Source organism: Tinamus guttatus, unplaced genomic scaffold (genome assembly GCF_059628265.1).
Source record: "Tinamus guttatus ecotype Peru unplaced genomic scaffold, ASM5962826v1 Tinamus_guttatus_pri_ptg000004l, whole genome shotgun sequence".
NCBI classification, from domain to species: Eukaryota; Metazoa; Chordata; class Aves; order Tinamiformes; family Tinamidae; genus Tinamus; species Tinamus guttatus.
Window position 1 is genome coordinate 7,474,723 of NW_028288538.1, and position 27,614 is coordinate 7,502,336.

At 52.0% G+C, this 27,614-nt stretch overlaps 2 protein-coding genes across 2 annotated transcripts in view; one reads left to right on the forward strand and one right to left on the reverse strand.

The window, feature by feature from the left end:
* ACAN (aggrecan) overlaps positions 1-20,222 on the forward strand; it is a 49,233-nt gene extending 29,011 nt beyond the window's left edge. The window contains exons 9-20 of the mRNA XM_088538319.1: positions 54-181; positions 331-624; positions 1,036-1,227; positions 1,829-3,707; positions 3,768-5,008; positions 5,117-5,470; positions 13,660-13,773; positions 15,770-15,928; positions 16,435-16,517; positions 16,926-17,070; positions 17,988-18,170; positions 19,865-20,222. Of these exons, the coding sequence (XP_088394445.1) occupies positions 54-181; positions 331-624; positions 1,036-1,227; positions 1,829-3,707; positions 3,768-5,008; positions 5,117-5,470; positions 13,660-13,773; positions 15,770-15,928; positions 16,435-16,517; positions 16,926-17,070; positions 17,988-18,170; positions 19,865-19,953 (4,861 nt within the window). The 3' untranslated portion in view covers positions 19,954-20,222. The remainder of the gene's footprint in view (positions 1-53; positions 182-330; positions 625-1,035; positions 1,228-1,828; positions 3,708-3,767; positions 5,009-5,116; positions 5,471-13,659; positions 13,774-15,769; positions 15,929-16,434; positions 16,518-16,925; positions 17,071-17,987; positions 18,171-19,864) is intronic.
* A 1,591-nt stretch (positions 20,223-21,813) lies between these two features.
* Positions 21,814-25,219, reverse strand: HAPLN3 (hyaluronan and proteoglycan link protein 3). Its single transcript, XM_088525135.1, has 6 exons — positions 25,156-25,219; positions 24,250-24,371; positions 23,818-23,980; positions 23,283-23,654; positions 22,235-22,537; positions 21,814-22,123 (listed from the first exon to the last, which is right to left on the reverse strand). Exons 3-6 carry the CDS (start codon positions 23,945-23,947, stop codon positions 21,843-21,845), a joined length of 1,086 nt encoding a protein of 361 aa, XP_088381261.1. The 5' UTR covers positions 23,948-23,980; positions 24,250-24,371; positions 25,156-25,219; the 3' UTR covers positions 21,814-21,842.
* Between the last annotated feature and the right edge of the window lie 2,395 nt (positions 25,220-27,614).

The window sequence follows — 27,614 nt, forward strand, 5'->3', positions numbered from 1 at the left end:
AGATTCTTCAGTTCAAGGCACATAAGGTTGAACCTCCTCTCTGCTTTTGGTAGGTATCCCATTGTGAATCCCCGAAGTAACTGTGTAGGAGACAGAGAAGGCTCTCCGGGTGTGCGGTCGTACGGCATGCGTCCAGCCTCAGAGACCTATGATGTGTACTGCTACATTGACAGGCTAAAGGGTATGTTCTTCCCCTTCTTCTGAGGATTGCTGCTGATCCTTACACCTGCACATACACACGTGTGTGTGTGTAAAGAGCAGACATGTCCCCCAGGTGCCATGGAGAAGTTCAGGGGCTCATACATGCTTTTTCTATTTATTTTCCCTCAGGTGAGGTGTTCTTTGCAACCCAGCCGTATCTGTTCACCTTCCAAGAAGCTCAGCAGTATTGTGAGAACCAAAATGCCACTTTGGCCTCTGTTGGGCAACTCCATGCTGCCTGGAAGCAGGGTCTGGACAGATGCTATGCTGGCTGGTTAGCTGATGGCAGCCTCCGATACCCAATCGTGACCCCACGACCTGCCTGTGGGGGAGATGAGCCTGGTGTGAGAACCATCTACCTGCACTACAACCAGACAGGCTTTCCTGACCCACTGTCACGGCATCATGCGTTCTGTTTCAGAGGTACCATCCCACCCTTTCTAGTGCCTATGTTCATAGACCTGCCCCTTCAGAGCAGGATTTCATGAGAGAGTTTGGTCACGTAGGGACTCCAGTCCATGCAAAGCAGGATTCACCAGAAAAGAGCTGCTGTTTCCGGGGGCTCAGAGGGACGTGTTCCTATTGTTCATAACTGCATTTATTTTATTGTCTTGAGAAACTCTTAAATGAAAAAAATCACTCAGTTCCCTCTGCCTCCAGTTCTTCTATTTATCTTGTCTCCCAGTATGAGAGGCATTTCTGGGGTTTGTTGGTTTGTTTGTTTGTTTCTCATGGCTCATTATCTTGGTATCTTAGGCATTCATGCAGCCATGCAATATACATCTGAGAGATTACAAATTCTTAAAAACTCCCTCCAATATCTTCCTGTCCCAGCTCTGCCATCTGTGGAGGAACCAGGAGTTACCTCATTCTTTGAAGAAGTTTTTGTAACCCAGGTGATCCCTGGAGTAGAGGGGGTACCTTCTGGGGAAGAAACAACTGTAGAGATGGAGCCTACCACTGAACCCGAGAATCAGACAGCCTGGGGAACAGAAGTCTTTCCAACTGACATATCACTGCTCTCAGGTGAGTTGTTTTTCCCTTTGTCTCAAGTCACATTTGGCTAAGCAAACCGAGGACTATGAGCATTCCTGATATGAATGGACTGTATCCTTGCTGAAGAGAAGCCCCTCTGAATCCAGCAGAGGAGAAGGGAGAATGCTCACAGGACTCCCTCTGCATAGAATTAGTTCTTCAGCATGGCAGCCTCAGGTGCACTTCTCAGTGGAATGTGCTGGGCAGTACCAAACTTCTCCTTTCAAGTGTTATCTTCAAGGAAGTAGTAGCTTTTTTTTTTTTTTTTTTTTTTTTTTTTTTTTTTTTTGGTATTTTGGAATTGGTGCCCCCATTGTCCTATGTCAGAAGTTTATACATTCTGTCAGTTTCTCGAAGATATTTAAGGCTTTAGAATTTAAGATATCCTCATTAGTTTTCAAAATCTGAAGGGATCAAAGGATTTCTGTGAGTTCATAAGACTTTATACCTTTTCTCAAAGGTTATTTTGTTTGCTGTCAGTTTAGAAGCAAAGCTAATCAGGAAATTTTTAATAACTCATTTAAGGTAGTTTAGTAAATCATTTTTTTCTCTCTCTCTCTCTTTCTCTCTTTGTTTCCTCTTTCTTTTCCAGTGAGTCCATCAGCATTTCCTCCAGCTACTGTAATACCAGAAGAAGCAAGTACCAGTGCTTCTGTCAGTGTGTCAGGGGAGATCACTGAATCTGAAGGGCATCAAGTCAGTGGTGAATCTTCGACGTCTGGGTGGGTATCTGGAGTCCCAGATCTAAGTGGAGAATCAACTTCTGGAATTGTTGAACTCAGTGGAGAGCACTCAGGGATTGGAGAAAGTGGATTACCATCAGTAGATTTGCATACCAGTGGCTTTCTGTCTGGAGAAAGTGGATTATCATCAGGGGACCTAAGTGGAGTGCCTTCTGGGATCGTTGATATTAGTGGCTTACCTTCTGGAGGGGAAGATGTATCAGTATCTACTGCAAGGATACCAGAAATTAGTGGGATGCCTTCCGGAGTGGAAAGCAGTGGGCTGAATTCCGGATTCAGTGGAGAATTCTCTGGAACTGAGCTGATTAGTGGCCTGCCATCTGGTGAGGAAAGTGGGCTCCCATCTGGGTTTCCTACTGTGTCTCTTGTGGATTCTACGCTGGTGGAAGTTGTAACAGCAGGAATGGAAAGGCAAGAGGAAGGAAAAGGATCAATTGGAGTCAGTGGTGAAGGATCTGCTGGATTTCCATCTGCTGGATGGGACACGAGTGGAGGAACCAGTGGGTTACCCTCAGGAGCTGAGCTCAGTGGAGACCTATCTGGAGTGCCAGAGTTCAGTGGAGACCTATCTGGGGTGCCTGAGCTCAGTGGGTTACCCTCAGGACTGGATATCAGTGGACAATCATCTGGAATACCTGAGATCAGTGGCCAGGTGGATCTAAGTGGCCTTATTTCTGGCATTGATGGAAGTGGTGAGGCCTCAGGCATTACCTTTCTAAATGCCAGTTTAGTAGAAGTGACAACCCCCTCTGTTACAGAAGTGGAAGCAAAAGAGATTTTGGAGATCAGTGGCTTGCCTTCAGGAAGTGAAGACACATCAGGCATGGTATCTGGTAGTTTAGACATCAGTGGTTCTGGGCATATAGACTTTGGTGAGAGTGTTCCTGGAGTGCTCGAGACGAGTGGACTTCCAAGTGGAGTCATTGACAGCAGTGGAGAAGTCTCTGGGGTTGAAGTCACTAGTGGCCTAATGTCTGGAGAAGGAAGTGGACTCGCATCTGGCTTTCCTACAATCTCTCTTGTGGATACCACTTTGGTTGAAGTTGTTACTCAGGCATCTGTTGCACAAGAGGTGGGCGAAGGGCCATCTGCAATGATAGAAATCAGTGGTTTTCCTTCTGGAGACAGAGAAATATCTGGAGAAGGGTCTGCAGCTGTGGAGACTAGTGGGTTACCCTCAGGGACGGGAGACTTCAGTGGAGAGCCATCCGGGATCCCTTATTTCAGTGGAGACTTTTCTGGAGTCACAGACCTAAGTGGACAATCTTCAGCAGTGACTGATTTTAGTGGGGAGGTCTCAGGGCTTCCAGAAGTCACTTTAGTCACTTCTGATTTAGCTGAAGTTGTGACAAAACCAACAGTTTCACAGGAACTGGGTGGGGAAACAGCTGTCACCTTTCCCTACGGTTTTGGGCCAAGCAGTGAGGCCTCTGCATCTGGTGAACTAAGTGGGGAAACATCTGCATTTCCTGAAATCGGCCTAGAAACATCCACAGTTCAAGAAATCAGTGGGGAAACATCCACAGTTCAAGAAATCAGTGGGGAAACATCCACAGTTCAAGAAATCAGTGGGGAAACATCCACAGTTCAAGAAATCAGTGGGGAAACATCTGCATTTCCAGAAATCAGTGGGGAAACATCTGCATTTCCAGAAATCAGTGGGGAAACATCTGCATTTCCAGAAATCAGTGGGGAAACATCCACAGTTCAAGAAATCAGTGGGGAAACATCCACAGTTCAAGAAATCAGTGGGGAAACATCCGCATTTCCAGAAATCGGCTTAGAAACATCCGCATTTCCAGAAATCAGCTTAGAAACATCCACAGTTCAAGAAATCAGTGGGGAAACATCTGCATTTCCAGAAATCAGTGGGGAAACATCTGCATTTCCAGAAATTAGAATAGAAACATCTGCATTTCCAGAAATCAGTGGGGAAACATCTGCATTTCCAGAAATTAGAATAGAAACATCCACAGTTCAAGAAATCAGTGGGGAAACATCCGCATTTCCAGAAATCAGTGGGGAAACATCTGCATTTCCAGAAATCAGTGGGGAAACATCTGCATTTCCAGAAATTAGAATAGAAACATCCACAGTTCAAGAAATCAGTGGGGAAAATTCTGCATTTCCAGAAATTAGAATAGAAACGTCCACCAGTCAAGAAGCCAGGGGTGAAACTTCTGGCTATCCTGAAATTAGCATAGAAACATCTACAATTCAAGAAGTCAGTGGGGAAACTTCTGCATTTCCTGAAATAAGCATAGAAACATCTACAGTTCAAGAAATCAGTGGGGAAACTTCTGCATTTCCTGAAATTAGAATAGAAACATCTACAATTCAAGAAATCAGTGGGGAAACATCTGCATTCCCTGACATTAGAATAGAAACATCCACAAGTCAAGAAGCCAGGGGTGAAACATCTGCATTCCCTGAAATCAGCATAGAAACCTCAACAATCTATGAAAACAGTGGGGAAGTATCTGCATTTCCTGAAATTAGCATAGAGACTTCAACAGTGCATGAAATCAGTGGGGAAACATCTGCATTTCCTGAAGTTAGTATAGAAACATCCACAACTCAAGAAGGTAGGGCTGAAACATCTGCATTTCCTGAAATTAGCATAGGAAGTTCAATGGTACACGAAATCAGCGGGGAAACTTCTGCATTTCCTGAAATTAAAATAGAAACATCCACAACTGAAGAAGCTAGAGGTGAAACGTCTGCATTTCCTGAAATTAGCATAGAAACAACAGTCCATGAAACTAGCGGGGAGACATCTGCATTTCCTGAAATTAGCATAGAAACTTCAACAGTCCATGAAACCAGTGGGGAAACATTTCCTGAAATTAGAATTGAAACATCCACAAGTCAAGAAGCCAGGGGCGAAACATCTGCATTCCCTGAAATTACCATAGAAGCATCCACAGTTCAGGAAGTAAGTGGGGAAGCTTCTATGTACCCTGGAATTAGTATAGAAACTTCAACAGTGCATGAAATCAGTGGTGACACATCCGCATTTCCTGCAGTTAGAACTGGAACATCTACAAGCCAAGAAGCCAGGAGTGAACCTGAAATTAGCACAGAAACATCCACAGTCCAGGAAAGCAGCAGGGAAAGTTCTGCCTTGCCTGGTGTCCACATGGAAACAGCTACCACATCTTCAGTAGGAACTGAGTCTTCTGGAGCTCCTGAGAAGGAAATTACTGAAGTGACATCTGAAACTCTGACACACTCAGTCACAGACATTTCAGGGGAAACCTCTGTCCCAGACACTGTGATTAGTACCCATATTCCAGATGTTGAATTAACACAGGAAGCCAAGAGTCCTGAAGAGCCTCAGCTTGAAATAGAGTCCTCCACTCCCACAGTGCCAGGACAAGAGACACAAACAGCTGTTGTTCAAGACCCTCCACATCTGTCAGCCACCGCTACTGCAATCCTGCCTCAAGTGTCGCCAGAAGCAGTAGATGCTTTAGGACCCACTGCTGAAGGTACTGTGCCTTGTTCTTCTAATCCTCACACACTATGAAAGGGAAGGCAGGGAGGGGGCTAGCTTTTATTTGTTTTATGTATGGCAAGGAATGTTCAAACAGAAATAGACTTGCAAAGAACTTTATCATGGTGGGAAAGGTTTTCCACCTTACAGTAAAAGCTGAAACCTCAAGGTTTCAGTTCACCAGGCACTGCTAGATGACAGCCCTGGAGAAAGCAATGTTTAATGTCCCTGGCCTTTGGGGCAGTTGTGCACCGGGAATGCTGCAGCATCACCTGTGTTCAGAGAAGTAGACATGGCTCCAAAATGGGTCATGATTGATAGCTTCTGTCTAATAATGCTACTGTCTGTGTTTGGGTAGGGAATCTAGTTATTCAGCCAGTGTAATGGCATCCCCAGGCGCCTCCTGGACTTCCCTTCCCTGCCCACGGCAGTCACATTCCCCTGGTGACGGCCATTACACAGGGCAGCTCTTTACTCTGCCAAGCAGATGGGAGGTTAGAAAGAGAGAGTATTTGTTGGTTCTCCATGAGTGCTACTGTAACCAGGTCCCAGCGTGTGATATATCTGGGGAAAGCACTAGGGCATGCACTTTCCTTCTGAAATTGGTCTTAACCATTGCTCCAGTCTAAAGCAACAGATATTTCTTTTGCTGTGGAAACAGGAGCTCTACCTGTCAAAGACACTCACTCTGGCTGGAGAACATGGCTGAGAAGTTAAAAGCCTTTTCCATTTTGTTTCCCCTTTCTGTGACGTGTTCTCTTGCTGCCTGTATCTGAGTGTATTCATAACACTTGCTATGGAGTGGGAGACTGTCCATTAGCAGCTGCTGTGTGCCAAGGAGCTAAAATACCTAAATAAATAAATAAATAGCCAGCCTTGGAGGAAAAAAACCTCTGCTCTCAGAGCTGCTTGTGCTGAGGGCAATATTTGCACAGGGCAAAATGTGTCAGTCTTTGTGTTGCCTTTTGGCACCATGCTTGGACACCCTCGAGTCTAAATGTTGTGCTGCTGTCTGCAGCTAGAAGCGTCTGAAGGATCCAATGTCTGAGACGATGCTCAGAGCAAACGAACGTTACCTTTTGCCAGCCTCCCTGATAAATGCCATTCCTCCCATCCTGTCCCTTTTTGGTGCACTCATGCTCTGCGCCTTGGTAAGTTCCATTGCTGCTAAGTATAAACAGATACAATATTTGAATTGGAGTAACCTTTTATGGTGAAAATGCTCTGCAAGCCCTTTGACAAGCCTCCCTCTGAGCTGCGCTCGCGTGCCACAGAGGCAATAGGGCACTACAAGAAGAAGAGAAAGGAGATGGGATGTTGTTGAGGTTGTCAGCTACTGCTGCTTGGCCAGGAAAAGAACCCATCCCAAGTAACATGACCCACGACATGCCAGGCCTCGGCCTGCCTTCACTTTGCTGCAATTAGGAGCAGGCTCCATGTGCTGTGGATAGACATCATTCCAAGCTGTCAAGGCTTGTGCTGCTGTCAAATGGTGCAACACGAGCTTTTGGGTGCGTCACCGCCTCAACAGGCCATTCACACACGCTGCTGTGCCCAGCTCCTAGCAAAAATAGTATTAATGCCAGGTTCCTACCATTTGTTACCTCCTGAACTGCTGCTTCTTGGGTTAATTTACACTATTCAGCATAGTTTGCACTGGATTTGTAAGGGTCTTTAAGTGCAGGGCTTTGTGAAGCTCAGCCTGGTTTCTAAATTAATTTCCATTCCCAAAGTGTTTTGAATGAGTCACTGGATTTCTCTGCGTCACTTCTCTCCCTGGGAAAACAGAGGTAATCATAAACCTAAGTTCATTCCTGCTTAAAATACATGTGAGGCCCTTTCTGTCCCTCTCAAGCCGCTGTACAATGGATCCTACAGGAGGGCAAGTCAGCAGGATCGTAACTGCAAAGCTCTTCCACCTTCATATGGAGTTGCACCTTGTCAGGATGCTGCAAGTTACCTGCACTGCCCAATTAAATACCCAAAGACCTTCTCTGCACCCCGATGGCTTCTGCTCTGGGGCCGAGCTCACTGCCACGTCCCAGCCTGGAGGCAAAGACAGTTCAGCAAAGGCGGGGAAGGAAGGAAACTAGCCAGGAAGGCTAAGCTAAATAAGAATTTTTTAAAAGGTCCAAAATGTGGTTTGATTTCACTGCTTTTTCTTTTTCTAAATTACCCACAAGGATATTGCCAGATTTTTCAGAGCATTTGGCGTTTGTTAGCCAACATTCTTGTGAAGTATTCTGGGAGAAAACTGTGCATTTGTCAGCTCGTGTGTGAAGAAGTTTGAAAATGCTCTAAAATAGGAGCTTGCTTTGTATTTGTGTGTTGCAGAAATGACAGCGTAGCAGCCAGGATTTCCAAGCAGGAAAGACATAACTGCATAAAGCTTAATTATAGATTCATTATAAGCCTGCGATGGGCTTCAGAATATGTGCTTGGTGGGAGTTCTCCACAAGGAAGGTATTCCCAGGTGAAACATCTTTTATCTGGCTAAACTTCTTTGCACAGTGCTCCATGAAATGCAGCCTTGGTCAGGGTCTGAACAAGGTTCATCCAGGCTCTAAAACATATATGGGCCATCGATAAACAAGACCCTTGCAATAGGTGAACTTCATCTAAGACATTACAACGAAGTGGTAACAAAAGAAAAAGTATTCACAGATTTTGTGGGTGGTTTTTTTTTTTTTTTTTTTACTCTGATCCTACCGGAGAGAAAGTTTTCAAAGTGCCCTGAGAATTTGGAACATGAAAAGTCTACAAGGAAGAACTCCATAGCTTCTTTATTAAAAAAAAAAAAAGGACTAAAAATGATATTTCTTTATTTCTGGCTACTTGCTTTGTCTGAAATTTCCTAGTCTAGAAATTTTGCAGAAACATCAGTTATAATATCTGTGCATTGATCTGTGCTCTGTGTTGGTAAAGTGTAGCAAATACCCTTTAAAGGTAATTAATCAAGTCTAGCAGTAAAGCAGGGGCTGAAGGAGTTCTGCTTACGAGAGAAGTCTGGAGTGAGGGACAGGGAGCGCGGGGCTGTTGTGCTCCAGCTTCACCAGTTAGATTCAGCAGTCCTTTTAATGGGAGGAATTATCATTTTCTGCTTGCTATAACATCTACTTCTCTGAGAGGAACAGCCAGTGAAGACTAGCCCTGCAAATACTAGTATTTCTTTATTTCTTTATTTCTTTACCAAATTGAAGGATACACAGGCACAGGAACCTTGCAAGACTTGCAAGCTTGAAGAATAGCCCATAGATCTGGCCTCTTCATCCAGAGTTTTGTCAACCCACTGGATCCTTTTTGCTTCTGGTAACATCTGAAAACAAGTAATTATTAGTTGAAAAAAGCACGCTGGTATTTCAGTGAAAACTGTGGTTTGGAGCACTATAACTAGCTGATGATTTTAAAAACACGCTCAGATCAGAGGAAAAAAATAATATGCTGAAATGGCAGCAATTTATGCTAAATTCTGCTTGTCTCTGCTGGAACAAGTCCATGGGTTCTGCTGCCTATGATCCCAAAACAGCTAAATGTGAGAATCCAAACAGGAAAAGGTCTTCATGGGGTTTCGCGCTTCTTAATGCCCTATCCAAAGGATTGGAGATTAATTATTTTCCTAGTGTTAATGATTTTAATGGCTTAATATTAACTGGAACTCACTAGTTGGCTATGCAGTGGCCAATGCTAGTAATTTTTAAAAATATAAGGGAATCATTTTCTTAGACTCCTCTTATTTTCATCTGGAAATCAGTCTAATTGCTGAAATATTTTTCTCCTCTGCCTGATCTGTCATATTGTTCAGACTTCTCAGGGATCTCTGAAAAGCAAACTTAATTTCTAGCTGGATACTTTTCCTGCAGTCCTGTAAGACAGTTATCCAATTGATCATCGGAGATCCTGTTTTGATAGTCACGTTTATAAGGAGATGTGTAAAGAAGTGAGTGGCACAACATGGACCGTTGAATATCCTGAAAATGTCTTGCTTTTCCATCTTTGCTTTTCCTCTTTGCAGAAGAGAAGCAGGAGTTCCCCACCAGTTACTTACAGCTTCTCCAAAACTCAGTTCCGTGTTTGCGATAGCATCCCATCTGTTTGCAAGCTGCTTCTCCTCCATAAATATTTTAAGAGCAAAGCTAACCTTGTTTATGGGATATTTTTACTCATCATCGATATAAGCTCCCATAGACAGACATGCACAAATTGTACAAATTGTTTCAAAAAGCCTTTGCACAGAGTCTAGTATTGTCTTCTCAGTTTGGGATGAAGGATTTCAAAAGTCCTTATTTCTCACCGATAGCACTGCATGTTCCCTTTTATGCATCATTTGCCTCTTGAGCAAAACCTGGACCAAACTGATTCTTTTTCTTTTCGAAGTGATTTCTCATACTAGTTTCCATGAACACACGTGTCACCTTCAGAGGCTACAGGGACTGTGCAGAGCATGTTGCCCTCAGAGGCTTTGGGAGAGCACTTGTGTTTAGTTGCATCAAAACAAAGTAGTGCTGATTAATGTAGGATGTATTTGGCAGCGTGTAAGAGAAAGCTTAGGAAGAAAATGGTGAAACAAATTCAAGGTTTGCATTGTATCTCTGTAACCCCCTTTGCTTTCTCCAGCCAATACTTCATGTTTCCCAGATGCCAAGACACTGTTTACGTTGGTTTTGTTTGTCTTCTTTCTTGTTTTATTTTATGGTTTTGAATTTTAAAAGCTTTTTTCCTGAAAGTCAGATTTCAAGTCATATTAATAACATTAAGTAAAAATTGCTGACAATAGATTTGGATAATCTTTTACAACTTCTGGGTGATATTAACTGCAGTACAAATTGCTGAGCTTGCTTTAGCAGTAAGAAGTGAGTTAATACATATAAAATGGGCTTCTTACGCCTGCACTACAAGTTCTTTTTTTTTTTTTTTCTTCCCTGCCTCTGTTTCAGAGCTGAAACTCTAGAAACCAAGAACTGCCTCTGCTCCGTGTCCCATACCACTTTGTCTGTCCTTTATTAGCACTCAGTGATAGTAGTAATAGTCTTCCTTCTTGTCCTCTCACAAGTGCTTGAGCTGCAGGATTGCCCCAGAGCTGAGAGAGAGCAAAGCCAACTTTCCGAATGAGTGTTTATCCAAACAGATAAATAGCTCAAGGATGCAGAAGATTTTTGGATCTTAAGGATCCAATTAAGACGTTAAGGAACGTGGCAGCCAGCTGCTGTCAGCGTTGCTCTGTGCTGTGCGGTGCTGTGGGCTTTCAGAATGGTTGAAAATGTGCACAATGATTTATTAGCTTTATCCAGCTCAGCTCTCTGGGCGTATGCATTTAGGGTATCTAAAATGTTAAGAAGAGAAAAGCCAAGCCTTAAGCAATAGATGGGACTTTGTATTATTTTAACTGGAGTTCTCGCCTCCTGCAAATCCTCTGGCTGTGATGTGATATCCTAGAAATGCCCACAAACCTGCTTGCCAGGGCTTCCAGTGGCAACATTGCCTCTCGTTTTACCTTTAGAACTCACTTGTAGTGAGTTTAGAGAGTCCTCTAAGACCCACATTTTCTGGGAGGACAGAGTCAGCAACACTTCCTCCAAACAGGCTGATGTGTTTCGGTTTCCTTGTAATTGGCTTCGTGAAACAATTCCTACATCTAATCAGAGGCACAGTCAGAACCCCAAAAAACAATAGGCTGAAGGGAGAGTTTGGTATTTGTGATCGTAATGTGTTTAAAATGTCTTATTTTCAGGCATTTTCAGCATACTTCTGGGAAAAACGTGTTTGTCTCTCACTTGTCTTTGTTGTCTGTTTTTTTCCAACAGTATCTTCAAGTATAGAACCTTTCTCTTTGCATGCTCTATATAAATATGTATGTATACTATGGGCACATATATAACATATATACATGCTGAGATTTATTTTTAGAGTATATATAATATGTGCAGTCATATTATATACAATATCTGTAAAAGGAAATCCTGTTCCAGTGTTATTTCCCAGCTGGAGATTTTGGCAATGAACTTGCATGTGTGTATCTGCTCCATCTTGCTCCAAGATTGGGAATGGCAACTTACAGCAGGTCTCGTGCATCCCAGAAGAGATCTTGGATGCACCGATTTTTAGGCCACGTTGGCGAAGATGGCTGAAGACTCCTTATGCCCTGCTAAACATTCTGTTTTAGCTCTTTTATGTGCTTTGTTTCTGTTTCCGCGTTGTACTTTCCACTCCATGGAAACTAATGGACAAAGGAGAGCCTTTCCTTACTTGTTCAGCTGGAGCCCACTGGAATCAGTATGAACTTCTGCTGCTACTGCTGTTGGGAAGCCCGGGAAACCTCTACCGTTACAATCAACCATCAGGACACTTATTTTTCTATTTTTATTTCTTTCCTTTTTGTTGTTGTTGTTGTTCTGGAAAGTCTCAAGGTGTTTATTAGTATCACAATCGCAATTTCCTCCACGTTGCAGTCAATATAATAATCCAGGAAGTATTCGTGAATACTTAGAAGTGCAATCCAGAGGAAAAAAAATTCTTTTCTTGTGAAGAACTGATTGCAAAGTTGATATAAGTGGTTCATCAGCCCTCTGGGGACTAATTGCATTTCTCATAGTGATACATCCTAGAATAAAGATGATAATCCTCATGCTCCAAAACACAAACTGACTTATCCAAGGTCAAGAAGAATCTTTTCTTTGCCTTGTTACAGAACACTTCTACTTTTTGTTGACATATCAGATGTTGGCCACTGTGTGACTAGGTGCTCACCCAGGTTAAAACATGTATCTGCTCTGCTGTCTCTGGAAATGCTGAACAGCTGGGCTGCTATTCTGCAGGGAAACAATATCAGACTGAACATACCCTAATCAGAAGAATACAGGAATTGCTGCTTGGCTCTGGTATGGGTGTTTCCATGACCAGCACTCTCATCATCTGTGAATATTTTCTCACTAACCCATCCACAGGAGCGCTGAGTATTAGTCAGCATTTTTAAAGCCTTACGTTTCTTCCAGACTGTTGCAAGACTCTGAGAGAGAAGCATTTCTTCACAAAAGGATCTAACCTAACCTGCATGGATTTGTTTCCAGTTTCTTCCTTAGTATTGTTCCTTACTTCTTGAGGTGAACATCTCTGAAATCTTTTCATTCTAAATTACTTTTCTTCTGATTCCAAAGCTCCATAAGTAGGAGTAGGTTTAAGTAAGAAAGATACTAAGAAAATATCTATTATTTCCAGCAAGAGCTAGATTTTACAGTATGTAGATAAGAACTGGCTTGTTGTGGTCCTCTTCAGAGCATCCTGGCTTCCCTCCTTCTGCCCCAAGATGAAAGCTGATAGAAGTGTTACCAAACAACAGCATTTACTACCCAAGCCAGTGCTGCTAGCAAGCGGTGAAACACTGCAGAATTGAGGGCCTAACTCTTCTCATTCCAACTTCTCTTTTTACCTCTGGAAATGCAGAAAGATTTTTAAAGCCTGCTCAAGATGGGAAGTTAAGATTCCTTCTCCATGAAGGATTCACAAGTAAAAGAACATATAGTGAGGACAGGTCTGGAGAAAATGGCATTTCTCTCCATCATTCTTTGACAAGAAATAGTTTCCTATGGCCCATCCTAACATCTTCAAGAAGCAAAGGTTGAGGGTCTTTGAACCATCTTTGCAACTACTTTTATTCTCCCTTGCATTTAACTTATTTTAGGTGAGGCTTCTGCCTAGATTTTCTTCTGAATCGTGGTTAGAAAAAAATAGTAAGGATCTCTGTTTCCAAGCAAGAGATAAAGCTTTGTTTCAGGATGTTTCCCTCGCTTATGAGAAGCCCACACTCTTCCTTCCAGCATGTAGCTGGTGGAAGCCAAGACACAAGTTTGCATATTTCATCCATCAGGAAGAGACAGTGAAAAAGGAAAAGACACCACAGATGTCAATGATAGTATGTAAGAAATGTGTCTGCTGAAGTTGTCTTGGTATCTCCAGAGGGTGTTCAGTCATCAAATGGCAGAACAACATCTTCCGCATAGGATGGGTCAGGTCTCTTGTGTTCATTCCTCCAGCAGCAGCAGTGGCAGTAGGTTTTATAATAAGACCTTAATCACTCCCAAGTTCTCCCCAGATTACTGACGTGTCCTTCTAAACAAGCAAGGAAACCAGTTCTCCTGTTGGTGGAGTTCTCTGCCCAGAGCCCTAATGGAAGCCCTTGATTTCTTGCAGACATTGATGAGTGCCACTCAAGCCCCTGTCTGAATGGAGCTACCTGCGTTGATGGCATCGACTCTTTCAAATGCTTATGCCTTCCCAGCTACGGAGGGGACATGTGTGAGATCGGTACGGCCTCCTTGGCTTCAGCTAATCTTACTAACATCTGCATTACCTTGTTCTCACCCTACACTCCAAAAAAAGCTGATCCCGTGTGCTCCCATCGGTCATGCCTTCATCGCAGCAAGCTAACCTCTAACATCAGATTTAAATACTCACAGTAGGGAAAAGCTTTGAGCGTTTTGCTTATATTTTTTAATAATTTTGTTCATCACAGCACCATATCCTAAGCAAGAGCTTCTGGAGTCTTCTTTAACTTTTCCTTTTTTTCTTTCTTTTTTTTTTTTTATAAGCTTCTCTAGTGAAGCAGAGTAGAGTGCAGTAAAGTTCATCACAGAGGTCACTATCTCTTCAGGTAAAGGGTCTTCCTGTTCATCTGTAGCAGTAGCTGTATGCCTAAGAACATCTTCACCGCAGGCAAACTTTCTCTGCTAGACTGGAATTTCGTGAAAAGATGCTTGAACTGAGCCATGTAAAATGATTGTGTTTCACTCTGTGAAGACGCAGCTGAAAGAAACCTCATTCACCCCAGGGATCCCCACCAATTTGACTCAGCATGACATTTTTGTCATCTCTTGAACATGGCTTCTTGTGGCAAAATCAGCAGGGAATGTCTGTCTTTGAGGAAGTATGAAATGACCTATTTTTTTCATCAAGATGAGATACTTAGCCCTGCACTAATATTTATTTTTCATTCTATAAGTAAAGAAAAAATATGTATTTTTTTTTCTTAAAGCTTATAAGAGCCCACACTTCTATCAGTTTAGCAATGAGGGCAAGCTCTCCTGCCTTGCTTAAAAAAAAAAAAAAAAAAAAAAAGAAGAATAAGGTTACAATTCCTTCTTTACCTTGACATGAGTAATAGTAACATATATTGTCTCCTCCCCTTTTTTGTCTTTACATCTCTTTCTGCTTTCAATACGAACATACAACGGAGACCACAAGAAAAAGGCTGTGAATTGTTGGACTTGTCTGGGCTGGAGTTTTGCTCTCTTCAGTTCTCTTAAGTGATGCAACCTAATCAACTCCTGATTTCCCCATTCATGCCACCTTTTGCTTTGCCAAAAGATCCCTGAGATAGAACATGAGGTGTTTCTATCCTATGGCTACTTATGACCTTGTTTGGTCCAAGCCAAACTTAATTTCCTCTTTTCTATTATTAATGGCCTCATGGCAGCTAGGGCCCATACCTAGGAGATTAGGAAAGCCAGTACCCTACATTCAATGGTGAATATAAATTTTTATTCCCGTGAGATTTTGCCTTCTCTGACATCTATCACTCTCCAGGAACAGCAGGGACTCTGTAAGTGATCTCTGCTGTCCATACATATAGTCAGTCCGTCCGTCTTGTCACTACAGTAGTGTCACTGCTAGGGACAGGCTTTTCACAATTCTTTTCAGAAATGATCCCTGTCATATTTACCCCTAAGCAATAGCCATGTAGGAAAGAGTGGACTTTCTCCCAGGCAAGTCCTGCTGAGGATTCGTGCCATGTTCTGTTCCCTCCCCAGACCGTGACAACAAGGGGTGACATGCAAACAGCAGGAAAAAAAAACTGCATTGCAAAGCATGAGTGTCAGTTCTGGACATCTGAATTCAGGTTTCAAGATTGCTTTCCGAAGCAAGAAAATTCTGCAAGACAGCATGAGTTTAGAAGAGAAGGGTTGTTGCTTGGGTCAGTCTCTCATAAACAGAGTCCTGGAAAACCACCTGGGGTTTGAATTGCTTAGGAATCTGTCTGTCTCACTCAAGTTTTCCAATAGTGTTGATGACCATACTGTAAACAGATGGTCTTCAAAGCAGCCTCCTCCCTCTGAGTGTTTCTTGGATGCCTTCTGATCATTTTCCCTAGGATGTAACAGCCGATACTGGGGCTTGGTTTTTAGTGAATGTGACCATGTGTCGTTCTTCTGTGCCATGAGTGTGTGAGCAGCTAAGAGGTGAGTTGGAATGCTTCCAGCCACATGCAGCCAACTCCTATTTATTCCTCCATTGTGTGTTTCAGACCTGGAAAACTGTGAGGAAGGTTGGACCAAGTTCCAGGGCCACTGTTACAGGCACTTTGAAGAGAGGGAGACTTGGGTGGATGCAGAGACCAGATGCCGAGAACATCAAGCCCACCTGAGCAGTATCATCACCCCAGAAGAGCAAGACTTTGTGAACAGTGAGTGTTGAGGGTGGCCTTGAAGGTGTGAGGATGGGCAGGGGTCAATCAACCAAACTGCAAGTATGTGGATAGACTAAAGGGGCTAAAATAACACAATTATGCAGTGAATTTTCAGATATTTCCTGTCAAATGACATCTTGTCCTTGTGTGGGAGAGGAAGAACTATTAGGCCTCAGAACAGGAGAAGGCCTGTTCATGACTGGGTCAGATCTGTGCTCCCGTCACATAGCCAGTGTGGTTCACAAAATGTTCACTTGCTATAAACCCAGTGACCCATGGCAGTGTAGATGGCATAAAAGATCTTGTCATCACAATAAAGTTAGCAGGGAGAGAGATGAAGCAGCAGCATAACAGGGAAAAAAATATGTGGATAGAAAGGACTAGTGACTGTGAAGGAGTGAAATGACCCTGCGATATCCTGGGAGAGGGGTGCTGAGGGGTGGAAGCCACGGCAAGGTGGGTCTGCTCTTTCTCACTCGTCTCTCCCTGTCCGTTCCATGTAGACCACGCACAGGACTACCAGTGGATCGGGCTCAGTGACAGAACCGTTGAGAATGACTTCCGCTGGTCCGACGGGCACTCGCTGGTGAGGAAGGGCACGGGGTGCTGAGCCTGGGACCACGGAAAGCAGGGGGATGTGGCTCTTTGCAGGCTGTGTTAGCTGTGTGGGCAAGGAAAGAGGCTGCTGACAGCACTGCACGTGTTCTGTGCTGAGAGCTTGAATCAGGTATTGAGTGGAACCACTCAGAACGCTCTGGACCCAAGGGCTCTTGGTTTCTCCCAGTTTTTCCAGCCTCTAGTAAAATAGGGCCTGACCTGTAGCTAAGCTGCCAGGTATCATCACAGTACAAATAACAATGGTAGTTGCATTGCTGTTAATAAATGCTGGTGAGGGGGCAGAAGAGGCGGGAGGAGACATGAAACAGGGAAAGAGGGAGAAATAGGAGAGAGGGAAGGACTCAGTCTTAGGAGAAGGGCTTTTCTCTCTCGACAGCAATTTGAGAACTGGCGGCCCAATCAACCCGATAACTTCTTTGCTGCTGGTGAAGACTGCGTTGTAATGATCTGGCATGAGCAAGGCGAATGGAACGACGTCCCGTGCAACTACCATCTCCCTTTCACGTGCAAGAAAGGAACAGGTGAGCCCGGCTCAAGCAAAGCAGAGTTGGGGGGAGCCAGCCTAGGCCCAGGCACCAGCTCCAGGGCTGGAGCACGCAAGCAGCCAGCTTTGGTCTCCAAGAGGTGTTGCTCTCTTTGGGCAAATACTCCGTGCACATAGGCAGCAGCTTGCTGGTGACAAGTCCCAGAAGCAGTGGGGTTTTACAGCCTACATGGAGGTGTTTGGTGTGTTAGCCTGTGCTCTGACCCCAGCAGGGCTCACAAATCTCCGTCTTCCCTCAGTTGTCCTCACTGGAAGTTCAATTTCTGCGCAGGAGAATTATTATGGGGAGCAAAGACAATGTGTATTTGTCACTACACATAAGGATGTGGAATTAGTGTTAAAGTTTGTCTAAGTCTCTGGGAAAAAGGCCTCTGAAATCTTGCAAATAAGTAACACAAGTTGCCAAGAGCGGGCTGTCGTGTCCGCAGTGGTGGAGAGCAAGGCAGACACATCAGCTCCTGCCTTCCCGGTGCACACGCTGGCTGCTCCAGAGGCAGGGAATCCTCCCGCAGATGTGCAAATTGGCACTGCCCACGCTTGCCTGCTGTGAAACAGCAGTCCCCTCCCCTCCCAACCCTCTCCCAGCAAAATCTGCTCGCTCCTTGCCCAGCTCCTAAGGGAGCGAAAATGTTTCTCCTGTCATCAGCTCTCACATCTACACCCTTTGTAGTCACTGTTTCCTTCTGGAGGGAGCCGCTGAGCCTGAGATAAAGCCCATGCCCCGCAAGCAGCCCTGTCCTGCTGCCCGGTGGCTCCCTGCGCTCCCAGGGCTGCGGGCGGCCGTCCCGGTGCCCGGACTCCTGGGCCCGCCGCGGCGGCAGGACCGGGCAGGAGGTGCTGGGCTCCATCGAGCAGGACCTTCACGCTCTCCGTGCCTTTGCCTGTCTCCCACAGTGGCCTGTGGGGACCCCCCCGTGGTGGAGAACGCCCGGACCTTCGGCAGGAAGAAGGAGCGCTACGAAATAAACTCCCTGGTGCGGTACCAGTGCAGCCACGGCTACATCCAGCGCCACGTGCCCACGATTCGGTGCCAGCCCAATGGGCAGTGGGAGGAGCCACGGATATCCTGCATAAAACGTACGTCTCAGCCCCTCCGTTTCCACATTCCCACGTTTCCACATTCCCACATCGGCACCAGCCAGGGTCGTGGCGCTGTGTTCGGGATGGGGAAGGAGAAAACTCAGTGCAGCCTGAGGCAGGAAATCCTGCAGCCCAAGCAGATGTTTGGACTCAGGAGAGCTCTACAAAGGGATGGCAGTTCCCAAATCCTTCCCCCCACCCAGTTTTCCTGGCTTGAGGAGGTTTAGGACTGAGGCATCTGTGCATCTGGGAGGAGGAGCTTGGAATGAGGGTGGAACAAATCACCCGAGCATGGGAGCCAGCGCAGTGCGGCAGGGAGGGTCCCAGCCACCCTGCACCACCCGGGCTCCTTAGGGCGCAAGTTAGAGATGAGCCAGGCAGGAGAGGAAAGTCCCGTCCTTGGCCTTGCTCGAAGCTCCCCTGAGATGGAGCTGGTGCCTGTGGGCGAGTCTGGGACCTGCTGGAGAGCCAGGCAGTGCAGTCAGTGACAGGGAGCAGAGCCAAGATGTTGGGGTCTGCTGCCAACCCCTGTGGGGGTTGACAAGGGCTCCCCATGGAGGCCGGGCCGGTGCAGCACCAGGAGCGGGAAGGGCAGTAAAGGGCTCAACAGGGGCTCAGGACAGGTGAAGAAGCAAAAAAGCAGCAGTTTCTGAAATGGTGAGTTTTGGCACTGCCTGCAGGATACAGAAAGGATAGGAGGGAGGGGGCCATGCAGCTCCCCCTCAGCCCTGCCGCTCCTGCCTGCTCCGCTGCCCCGGCGAGCGGCGGAGCAGACAGAAACCCCCAGGAAGAGTTAACCTGGGAGCTGCCGCTGGACTCCTGACCCTCCTCCAGCGAGGCCTCCAGCCAGAGCAGCCAGGCCGCCGGGCGAGGCGTCCCAGCCCATTCCCAGGCCTGCCTACACCCGGCTCCGGCCCCACAGCTTCCCAGTAATTTGGCGTGCCTGGGCCGAGTCGCATCTGTCAAGTGTCATCAGCCTCCTTGCCAGCTCCTGGTCCAGCTGGGCAATTCCAGCTGGATTAACGGTCCCGCAGCCAGAAGAGGCTGGTGCTGACAGGGGAGGGAGCTCTGAGCTGGGAAGAGCTGGGCAGAAGGAGGGATGGAGGAGGCGCCAGAGGCGGCCGCTGTGGGGATGGAGCTGCCGGCTCCTGGGCTCTGCGACGGGCCCTGTCCCAGCGCGGTCACAGCAGGGATCACAAGGGCCTTGGGCCATTCCCAAGCTTTTGTGGCATCCATCAGATGCCTTCTAGTGATGCACAGGAACAATACCAGGTAGCAGAAGTGCAGCAGGGCAGCAAAGGCCGAGCCAGGCCCCCATCCCCTGCATCCCCCTTCGGAGCAGGGCCCCTCGGCCCATGGGAGCCGCAGGGAAGGGGCGGCAGAGCCGGCGCGGGCAGTGCCGCGCGTGGGACGTCCCAGGGCAGGGGGCAGGCGGGCACGCTAGGGAAACATGAGAGGGGCCCTTGCAAAGCGCTCTGGGAAAAAAATAAGAAAAAAGTGGAAAAAAATGGGGGATCCCAGCAGCGCGAGAGAAGGCGCGATTGTGCACGGGCTGGCGCCGTGCTCCCCGCAGCCGTCCCCGCGGTTTTGCAGGGAGCCGAGGCCGGGCGCCAGCCGGGCCGGGACAAGCAGGGGCTCTGTGCCCTCCTGCCACTAACAAGGTGCCTTTTCTTCTCGTGCCTCTCCCGCAGCCTCCAGCTTCCAGCGTCGACTATACAAGAGGAGCCCCAGGACTCGGTCGAGACCCAGCGGCAGAGCCCAGCACGCGCCCCCCCATTAGAGCGGGGCCAGAGAGACACAGAGGGGGGAAAGAGAGAGGGGGACAGACAGACAGACAGAGAGATTTACAGAACAGTTATATTAACAGAGTCAATTTCTTCTTCTTCTTGTTGCTTTTTTTGTCATATAAGGAAAAAAAATTATATTAAAGAAAACCCACCTTTGTGTATATATATAAAAAAAATACTGTTTTTTTTTTCCAAGCACCAAAGCAAAGCAAATTAGAATTCAGCATTTTTACTAACCGTCCGGTTCCAATTATCTTTGTGCCTCTGGGGACAGGGAGGGGGGTGGGTTTGCAGAGGGCAGGGGGTTAAGTTAAATAATAAAGATGATTATTTTTTCCTGATTTTATCCATGAACAATGTAATTATTTCTGTTATTTAATCTCGGGGGTGGACAGCACCTTTTGGGGCTTATTTTATTGTTTTTCTCCAGAATCCTCCTCCCGCTGCAGCGCGTCGGGGCGGTCGGGCAGCGGGGCAGTGAATGTAGAGGAGGCGCAGGAGGGCGGCGGGCTGAGAGCGACGGAGCTGGGGAGGAGGGACGAGCGGGGCGGCGAAACCCGGGGCCGCCCGGCTCTCCCCGCCGCCCCGCGCCGCAGCGCCCGGCCCGGGACGACGTGCTCTTTCCAGGGGACCGTGCGGGGCACCAGCGTTCCCTGCACCTATTTATATTTTTGAACATATCCTATTTTGAAAGAATGATAAATAATAAAGAGAGTGAAATCGGAACGGTCACTTTTTTCTCTCTTTTTGATGTTCTTTGGGGAAGCACAGGAGATGTGCAACCTTGTGGGGGGCAGGAGCATCCAGCCTGGGCTCAGCGAAGCACCCAGAGGTGCTGCCGGAGGTGTCTGGGGGTTTCCCCAAGATTCCAGCACCTGGGAAGCACCCTGGGGTAGGACATGGCTCTCAGGGGGCTGATGGCCACTGGGGGACAGCGGGAACCCTCCCTGCCCCATGGCCCCCTGGTCCCCAATGCCCTGGCACCCCTCTGGGAAGCAGCGCCCAAACACAGGGCCACCGAGCACCTGCTTTTGGTTTCCCAGTTAATGGGTGGCCCCAGCAGAGGGGACCTTGGCCAACCCTGGCATAGGGCCAGGAATCTCCAACCTGTTCCCACTCTGCAGTCCTTATGGGTGCAGATGGGGCTCTTGCACCAGAACAGAAATGGGGACACAGCCCAATGGCTCGAGGCCTTTCTCCAACATTTTATTAGAAGAGGTCCAGGAAAATATATCTTCTCATAACCACACTCTTGAACAAGGCACCAGTGTTGAGGGGCACCCAGGGAGGGTGCATGGGGAAGAGGGCACCGGGGGCTCCCGCCACGGCCGGCACATCCTGCAGCGGCACCGGGATGGCGGGGATGTGCCGGTGCCCACAAGTCCAAATCCGGGTGCACCTTGCTGCACCCCACGAGCTCCGGGAGGCTGCTAGGGGCAGCAATGGGGCTGGGAGCCCCCAGGCCTGGGGACAGGGGCTTGGGCAGGTGGGGACAGAGCCACCAGCCCCAGGGGGTGGAGGTGGCCGAAGGGGCGAGGGTGGGAATAGCCCACAAGCCGCCGTGCCCACATGGGCAACGGGGCAATCGTCCTTGTGCCCATAACGGGGCCAGGCACCGGCACTGCCGGTGTCACGGGCTCATACCCAGCCCTGCTGCACGGGCAGCCCCGCTCCCCGGGTACCACGGGGCTGCTGAGCGACAGGCCCCAGCCCAGGGCCCTGCAGCGTTTGAGAAGTGTGAAAACGTAAAGCAATAAAAAAAAATAAAATAAAAAAGTCACCCTTCCCACCCAAACACACGTCCCCTCCCGAATACCCCAGAAACCGTCCCGGGAAACACCTGACTGAGACATCCTCCAGCCGAGCAGGCGCCAGCAGCTCCTTATCTCTCCTTGTAGCAGAAGACTCCGAAGCGGCCCGCGGTGGGGAAGCCGAAGCTGCGGACGCCGGGCTCACCGGGGCCGCAGTTGGCCCTGGGCTTGGCGATGGGGTAGCGGACGCTGCCGTCCGCCAGCCAGCCGGCGTCGCAGCGGTCCAGCCCCAGGAACTTCCAGGCGGAGTAGAGCTGCCCCACGCGTGCCACCTCGGCGCCCGCAGCCTGGCACGCCTGCCTGCCCTCCTCCAGCGTCATCCCGGCCGGGCGCTCCAGGTAGAAAATCTCTCCTAGGAGGGAGAGCGGAACTTCAGGCATGGAGCACTCAGCCCAGAGCGTCATCCGGAGCATCCTCACATGGGCGAGATGATCCCCTAAGGGCAGCAAGGGATGGGACCCACCTCTGAGCGCGGAGGAGAAGCAGAAGACGTCGAAGCGGTGCAGGTGGCGGTGGCGCTGGCCGTAGCTGCGGATGCCGGGGGCGAGGTGCAGGCCGCCGCAGTGCGCGCGGGGCTGGCGGATGGGGTAGTGCACCGTGCCGTCCGCCAGCCAGCCCGCGTTGCACCAGTCCAGCCCCTCGCGCCAGGCCTGCAGCAGCTGGCTGAAGGAGGCCACCACGGCGCCCTGCTCCCGGCAGGCGCGCTCGGCCTCGGCGAAGTTGAGCTGGTACTGCCCGCGCCGCGGCTGGTAGGGGAACACGATGCCTGCGGAGGGGCACAGGGGCGGCTGAGGCGGCACCGAGGGATCTGCGCTCCCCTGCCTGCAGCCGGGACGGCCAGTCCCACCGCGGGGCCACCGACCCATCCCAGATTCCTGCTGCTGGGGCAGGAGATGGGCCCCAAGGTCCCCAGGAGGGAGCAGCCTCCAGACTCGCATGTCGGCATCGGCTCCAGGTGCCGGAGCCGCCAACGGCGAGTTGCCAGCGACATCTGGTGGCACAGGGACACACAGTCCTGGGGACGCACGAGTGCCACCACGGATCAGGAAGCACACACCGCTGCACAGGGGAACGCACAGACCATGTGCGTAAGGATTGCCACCATGGGGAGACCATCGGCCTAAGGACACGGAGACAGCGGTCCTAGGGACACATGGACCACACCATGATGTGGGGACCACCATCCTGGGGACACATGGGGATGTCCAGGCTATGCTAAGAGGGCCCCAGAACCACCACCATGGGCACATGTGGAGCACAGGGAGCAGCAGGGACAAGCCGCAGGGCCCCAGGGTGGGCAGGGGCACCAGACGAGGATGCTCCCCCACCACCAAACCTGGCAGCAGAGCCAGGGCCTCCTGACCAGCAGCAGCAGCTCAGGCAGTGCCCAGAGGAGCCGGCGGCAGGAAAACTGCCCTGCAAAGGGGGGCCCCGGCCCTGCTCCCCGCCGCAGTGCCTGCACCGGGACTGCAGCGGCGGTGGGTGGCAGCACCGTCCCCGCCATGTCCCACCTTGCAGCCGCAGCTCCACCACGTTGCTCTCGTCCTCCAGCCCGTCGATCACCTCGCAGCGGTACTTGCCGCCGTCCTGCAGGCGCAGGTCGCTCACCACGAGCGAGGCCTCGCGCCGGCCGTTCCGCCGCAAGCTCGCGCGGCCCTTGAAGTCCCCGAAGGCCACTTGGGTCTTGCCGATGGCCACCAGCACATCCTGCTCCTTGGTGTAGTCATCGCGCAGCTTGGACCACTTGATGCGGATCTTGCTCTTGGCCTCCTGCTCAGGCTCGTAGTGGTAGTGGCAGGGCAGGGTGACATTGGCGCCACTGGAGCTGTAGACAGGGTCTTTGGGGGTCTCCACCATCAGTTTGGCCACACTGAAGTAAACCACTGGGGACAGGGAGGGAAGGGTGGCGATGGGCAGGTTGGGCACCCCGGGGCTAGCAGCGTCCCCCGCTTCGGCTCCTCCTAGCCCCAGTCTCCTGCCCGGGAGGACACTGAGCCCCTGGTGCCACCTCGCGGTGCCCCTCGCCCCTGCCAGGCCCTGCTGTACCGTTCTCATGGCCGTCGCCCTTGTCGTTCATGACGTGGTTGTAGTAGAAGCCGTTGTAGAAGGGGTGCTGGTAGGAGCTGCCGCTGGGGCGCAGCAGGGTGGCCCCGAGGAGCAGCAGGAGCAGGAGCATCGCGGGGCAGCGAGGGTCCGGCCCCGGCCCGGGCTGCGGGCGGCCAAACCTGCGTTAATGTCCAGGCTGAAGGTGGTAACACCCCCATCTTGCCCCATCCCGGTCACCAACCGCGCTGCAAGATCAGCCCCGAAACGCCCCAGCGCTCCCCATCCCGCCACGCTGGCAGCAATAAGGGAGAGGCTTGGGAGCACCCAGTGTAGCATCATGACCGCTGGGGAAGGGGGACAGAGCAGGGTCCTGGCGCCAGACCCGGCCAGGCGGTGCCTCCCCCGCCTGCCTCATTCCTTCCTCATCCTCACCGGCAAACACGGCCACTCCGTGCGCCCGACCCCCAGCCCGGCTCGACAGGACCTTCGCTGGTGGCTCTGCTAAGTGGGTGACAGTGCCTCGGGGTGTCCCCTGCTCACACGGCTGTTCCAGGCTGCAAGGAGGGAATGAGGCTGGGGCTTAGGGAGCAAGGAGAAGGGAGGCAACCTGGAACAGGGAGCAATGGGGGAGCTGCAGGGATCCTGTTCCCACAGGATAGCAGGGTGTCCTCTGAGCAGGGAACACAGGGAGGACCCCACAGAGGAGGGTGCAGGGGGCAGAGGCAGTGGGACCTGGCGCGTGCCACGAGCGCAGCTTAAGGCAGCAGCAGCACAGCACGAAGGAGAGCAGGGAAGGATGCGGGGCCGCAGCTTGTCCCTGTGTCCGGGGGTCCCGCAGAGCCCCACGGTGACCGGCGAGGGCTCGGAGCAGCCCCCCGGCATCGCTCCCCCGCGCAGCGCGGGGCCCTCGCGCTGGGGACGCCGCAGCACCCGGGGGCGCGCGGCGGGAGCGCGCGGCGGGAGCGCGCGCCTTGCAGGGCCCCCCGGAGCCGGCAGGGGGGGCGCCCGCAGCCCCCCGCGCCCCCGGGCGCGCTGTGACATCGCGGCCCCCGCTCGGACACGGCCTCGGGGCTGCTGCGGGCGAGGGGACGCGGGGCCGCCCACGCCGGGGGACGCGGCCCTCGCGCTGGGTCCGCGAGGGGCGCGCGGGGACGCTCGGTCCCCAGCCCGGCGCCGCCGCACCCCGGTCCCGGGGCGCAGCCGAGACCGGCGCTTCGAAGCCCTCGGGCAGCGAGCGCGGTACCGGGACACGCCGCGCGGTACCGGGCACGGGGACGCGCCGCGCGCCTCGACGCCCCGTGTCCGCACGTGGGCGCCGGCGCCGCCCGCGCTGCGCACCCGCCTCGACGCCCCTCGGCCGCCGCCGGGACCCCCATCCCGCGCCGCCCCCACGAGCATCCGCGGGACCCGCGTGCCCTGGACGCCGCTCCGGAGGGGCGGAGAGGACGGGAGAACCGCGTGGGCCGCGGAGAGCGCGGGCGGCGGAGAGCGCGGGGTCGCCCCCTCCCCGCCCGGCCCGGGCGCCCCCCGGACTCACGCGCGGCGGCGGGCGGCGGGCGCGCTCGGCAGCTGCGGCTCGGCCGCGGCTCGCGGGGCGGGAGGAAGCGGCGCCGGGACGGCCTCTTAAAGGGCAACGCGCCCCTTTCCCACCCCCCCGCTCCCTGCCCGCCGCGGGGGGGGCGCCCCGGGCCCGCCGCCCCGGCCCCCGCGCCGCCCTCGCGCCTCTCCCGCAACGGGCGGCGGCCGCGGCGCCCGCCGGCCCCGGCTCCGCGGGGACTCGCTGGGCCGCCCCGTCGGGGCTGCCGGGAGCCCCGCGCGGAGGCGCCCGCGATGCTGCTGGGCTGCCCGCGGAGGCACCTCCGGAGCCCGGCGCAAGGCCAGGAAGACAAAGCGGAGCTGGGAGAGGCTGAGAAAACAAAGCGGAGCTGGGAGAGGGCGGCTGAGAGCTGATTTTGCAGCCACGGGGCATAGAAGCCAGGGGCAACACGGCCACTGCGGTACCCACTTCTCAGCACGGTGACATGTGCATCACACCAGCGCCCAGTGGCACATGGGGACATGCAGCCCTGGTGCATAGCGGCTCCGAAAGCTCCAGTTTGGGCTCTCAGGAAGGGTCCGAAGACACCCACAAGGCCGGGGGCACAGAGGAACCAACCAGCAGCCTGTGCCCTGACCCCATGCCCCACTGTCAGCCCAGGCCAGCCACCACTTTGTTGTTTCCCGCACGGAAATGAGGCACTGGGGCCCGGACCTGGCTCCAGCCGCTGCGCAGGATGGTGTCGAACCGGAAAGAAAACAACCGGTGCAAAAATAAACCCCTCACTCTCCCCGCCATCCCCACCGCCGGGCTGGCTGAGCGTGCCAGCGGCTGCCAGAGCAGACAGCTGCTTCCAGGGCGGATGGGCCTGCGGGAGCCCTTCCCAAAGGGAACAGCCAGGAGCCGCCGCAGGGCCTGCCCTGGAACAAGCGAGCAGGGTTCAGGGAGCAGGGGCCGGATTGCAGCCCCTCCGCCAGACCGATAGCGAGAGGCCAGCAGCCCCCAGCGCGGAAGGGCACTTATCTGCCAGCCCAGCCTGGCCGGCTCCGCGCGCCGTGGGAAGCCCGGTCGGGGACGACTGCAGGACCTGGGTCTCACATCACCAATTTCCCTCTGCAGTGAGTCATGGAATAAAATATCAGAGGGAATCAAACCAGCTGTGGGCTCCCACCGCCGCGCTCGGGGTGGCTCTGGGTGCATGCGCTGCCTGCCGGGATGCTGCTGGGCTCGGGTGCGTTCCGGCCCGGCGCGCCGCCCGCTTTCATCGCCGGAGCACGCTGCTCCGCAGCCCTCAGCGCGCCGCGATTACATCTCCCGGCGCCGGTCACGCTGGCTGCTCCCAGCGGGGTGGCGGAGCAGGACGCGTTGGGCACCGCTGGCCATGGCGCAGGCCCCTGCAGCCGATGTCGCAGCCGCTGCATGTGCCGGCCGGCCCGGACGTTTCCCACCCCATGCCTGGCTCTGCAACATGGCCCTGTTGGACCTCACTGCACCTTGGCCTGGCACCGAGGCAGCTGCTCCATCGTTTGAGAGCCGAGGAAAAAGCTGCGTGGAGCCCTGTGCTCCAGCACTGCTGGCCAGGCCTGGCCCCGGGAGGAAACGCAGCTGGCTGGGCCGGGCACAGGGATGGAGCCTGGCGCCGGTCTGTGCTCGGTGCCGGTCCTTGTGCAGCCGCCGCTCTCGCTGGGGTGCCCAGGACCAGCTTCTGAGCCTTTCCGTGATTCCGGCCGGAGCCCCTCTCTTCGGGCTAAACTCGGGGAGGGGAAGGCCGGTCCCTGGGGAAGGGCGGCTGGAAGGTGCACGGGTTTCCTGGGAGGCAAGAGGATGCTCTTCCTGCAGCTGCTTCCCAGGGAGCAGTCCTGGGCTCCCACAGCAGCGGGGGTGCCGCCACGATAGGGCTTCCTGCACCCCTATCCCGTGGCCACTTCCAGGAAGAGCTTCCGAGGGATGCGGCCAAGCAGCGAGAGGCTCCGCACTACAAAGAGCGCCCCAGCCCTCACCTTTCCATAAGGAAATGGGTGCAGGAAAGGGAAGGGCTCCTGGGCCTGCCCCTCTCCCACTCCTGCCACGGAGGCACCTGGGGAGGTTGCCCATGAAGGAGGTGACAAGGACAGGCAGAAGCCACAGCCATGGGGACGTGTCCCTTGTGCAGGAGCCCTGGGGCTCGGCCGGCTTGACGCTGAGCAAGTTGCTTTTATCTCTGCTTCAGCTTCCCCCGATAAGGCCGGCACGTCTGGATGGGAACAGAGCCAGCTGCACC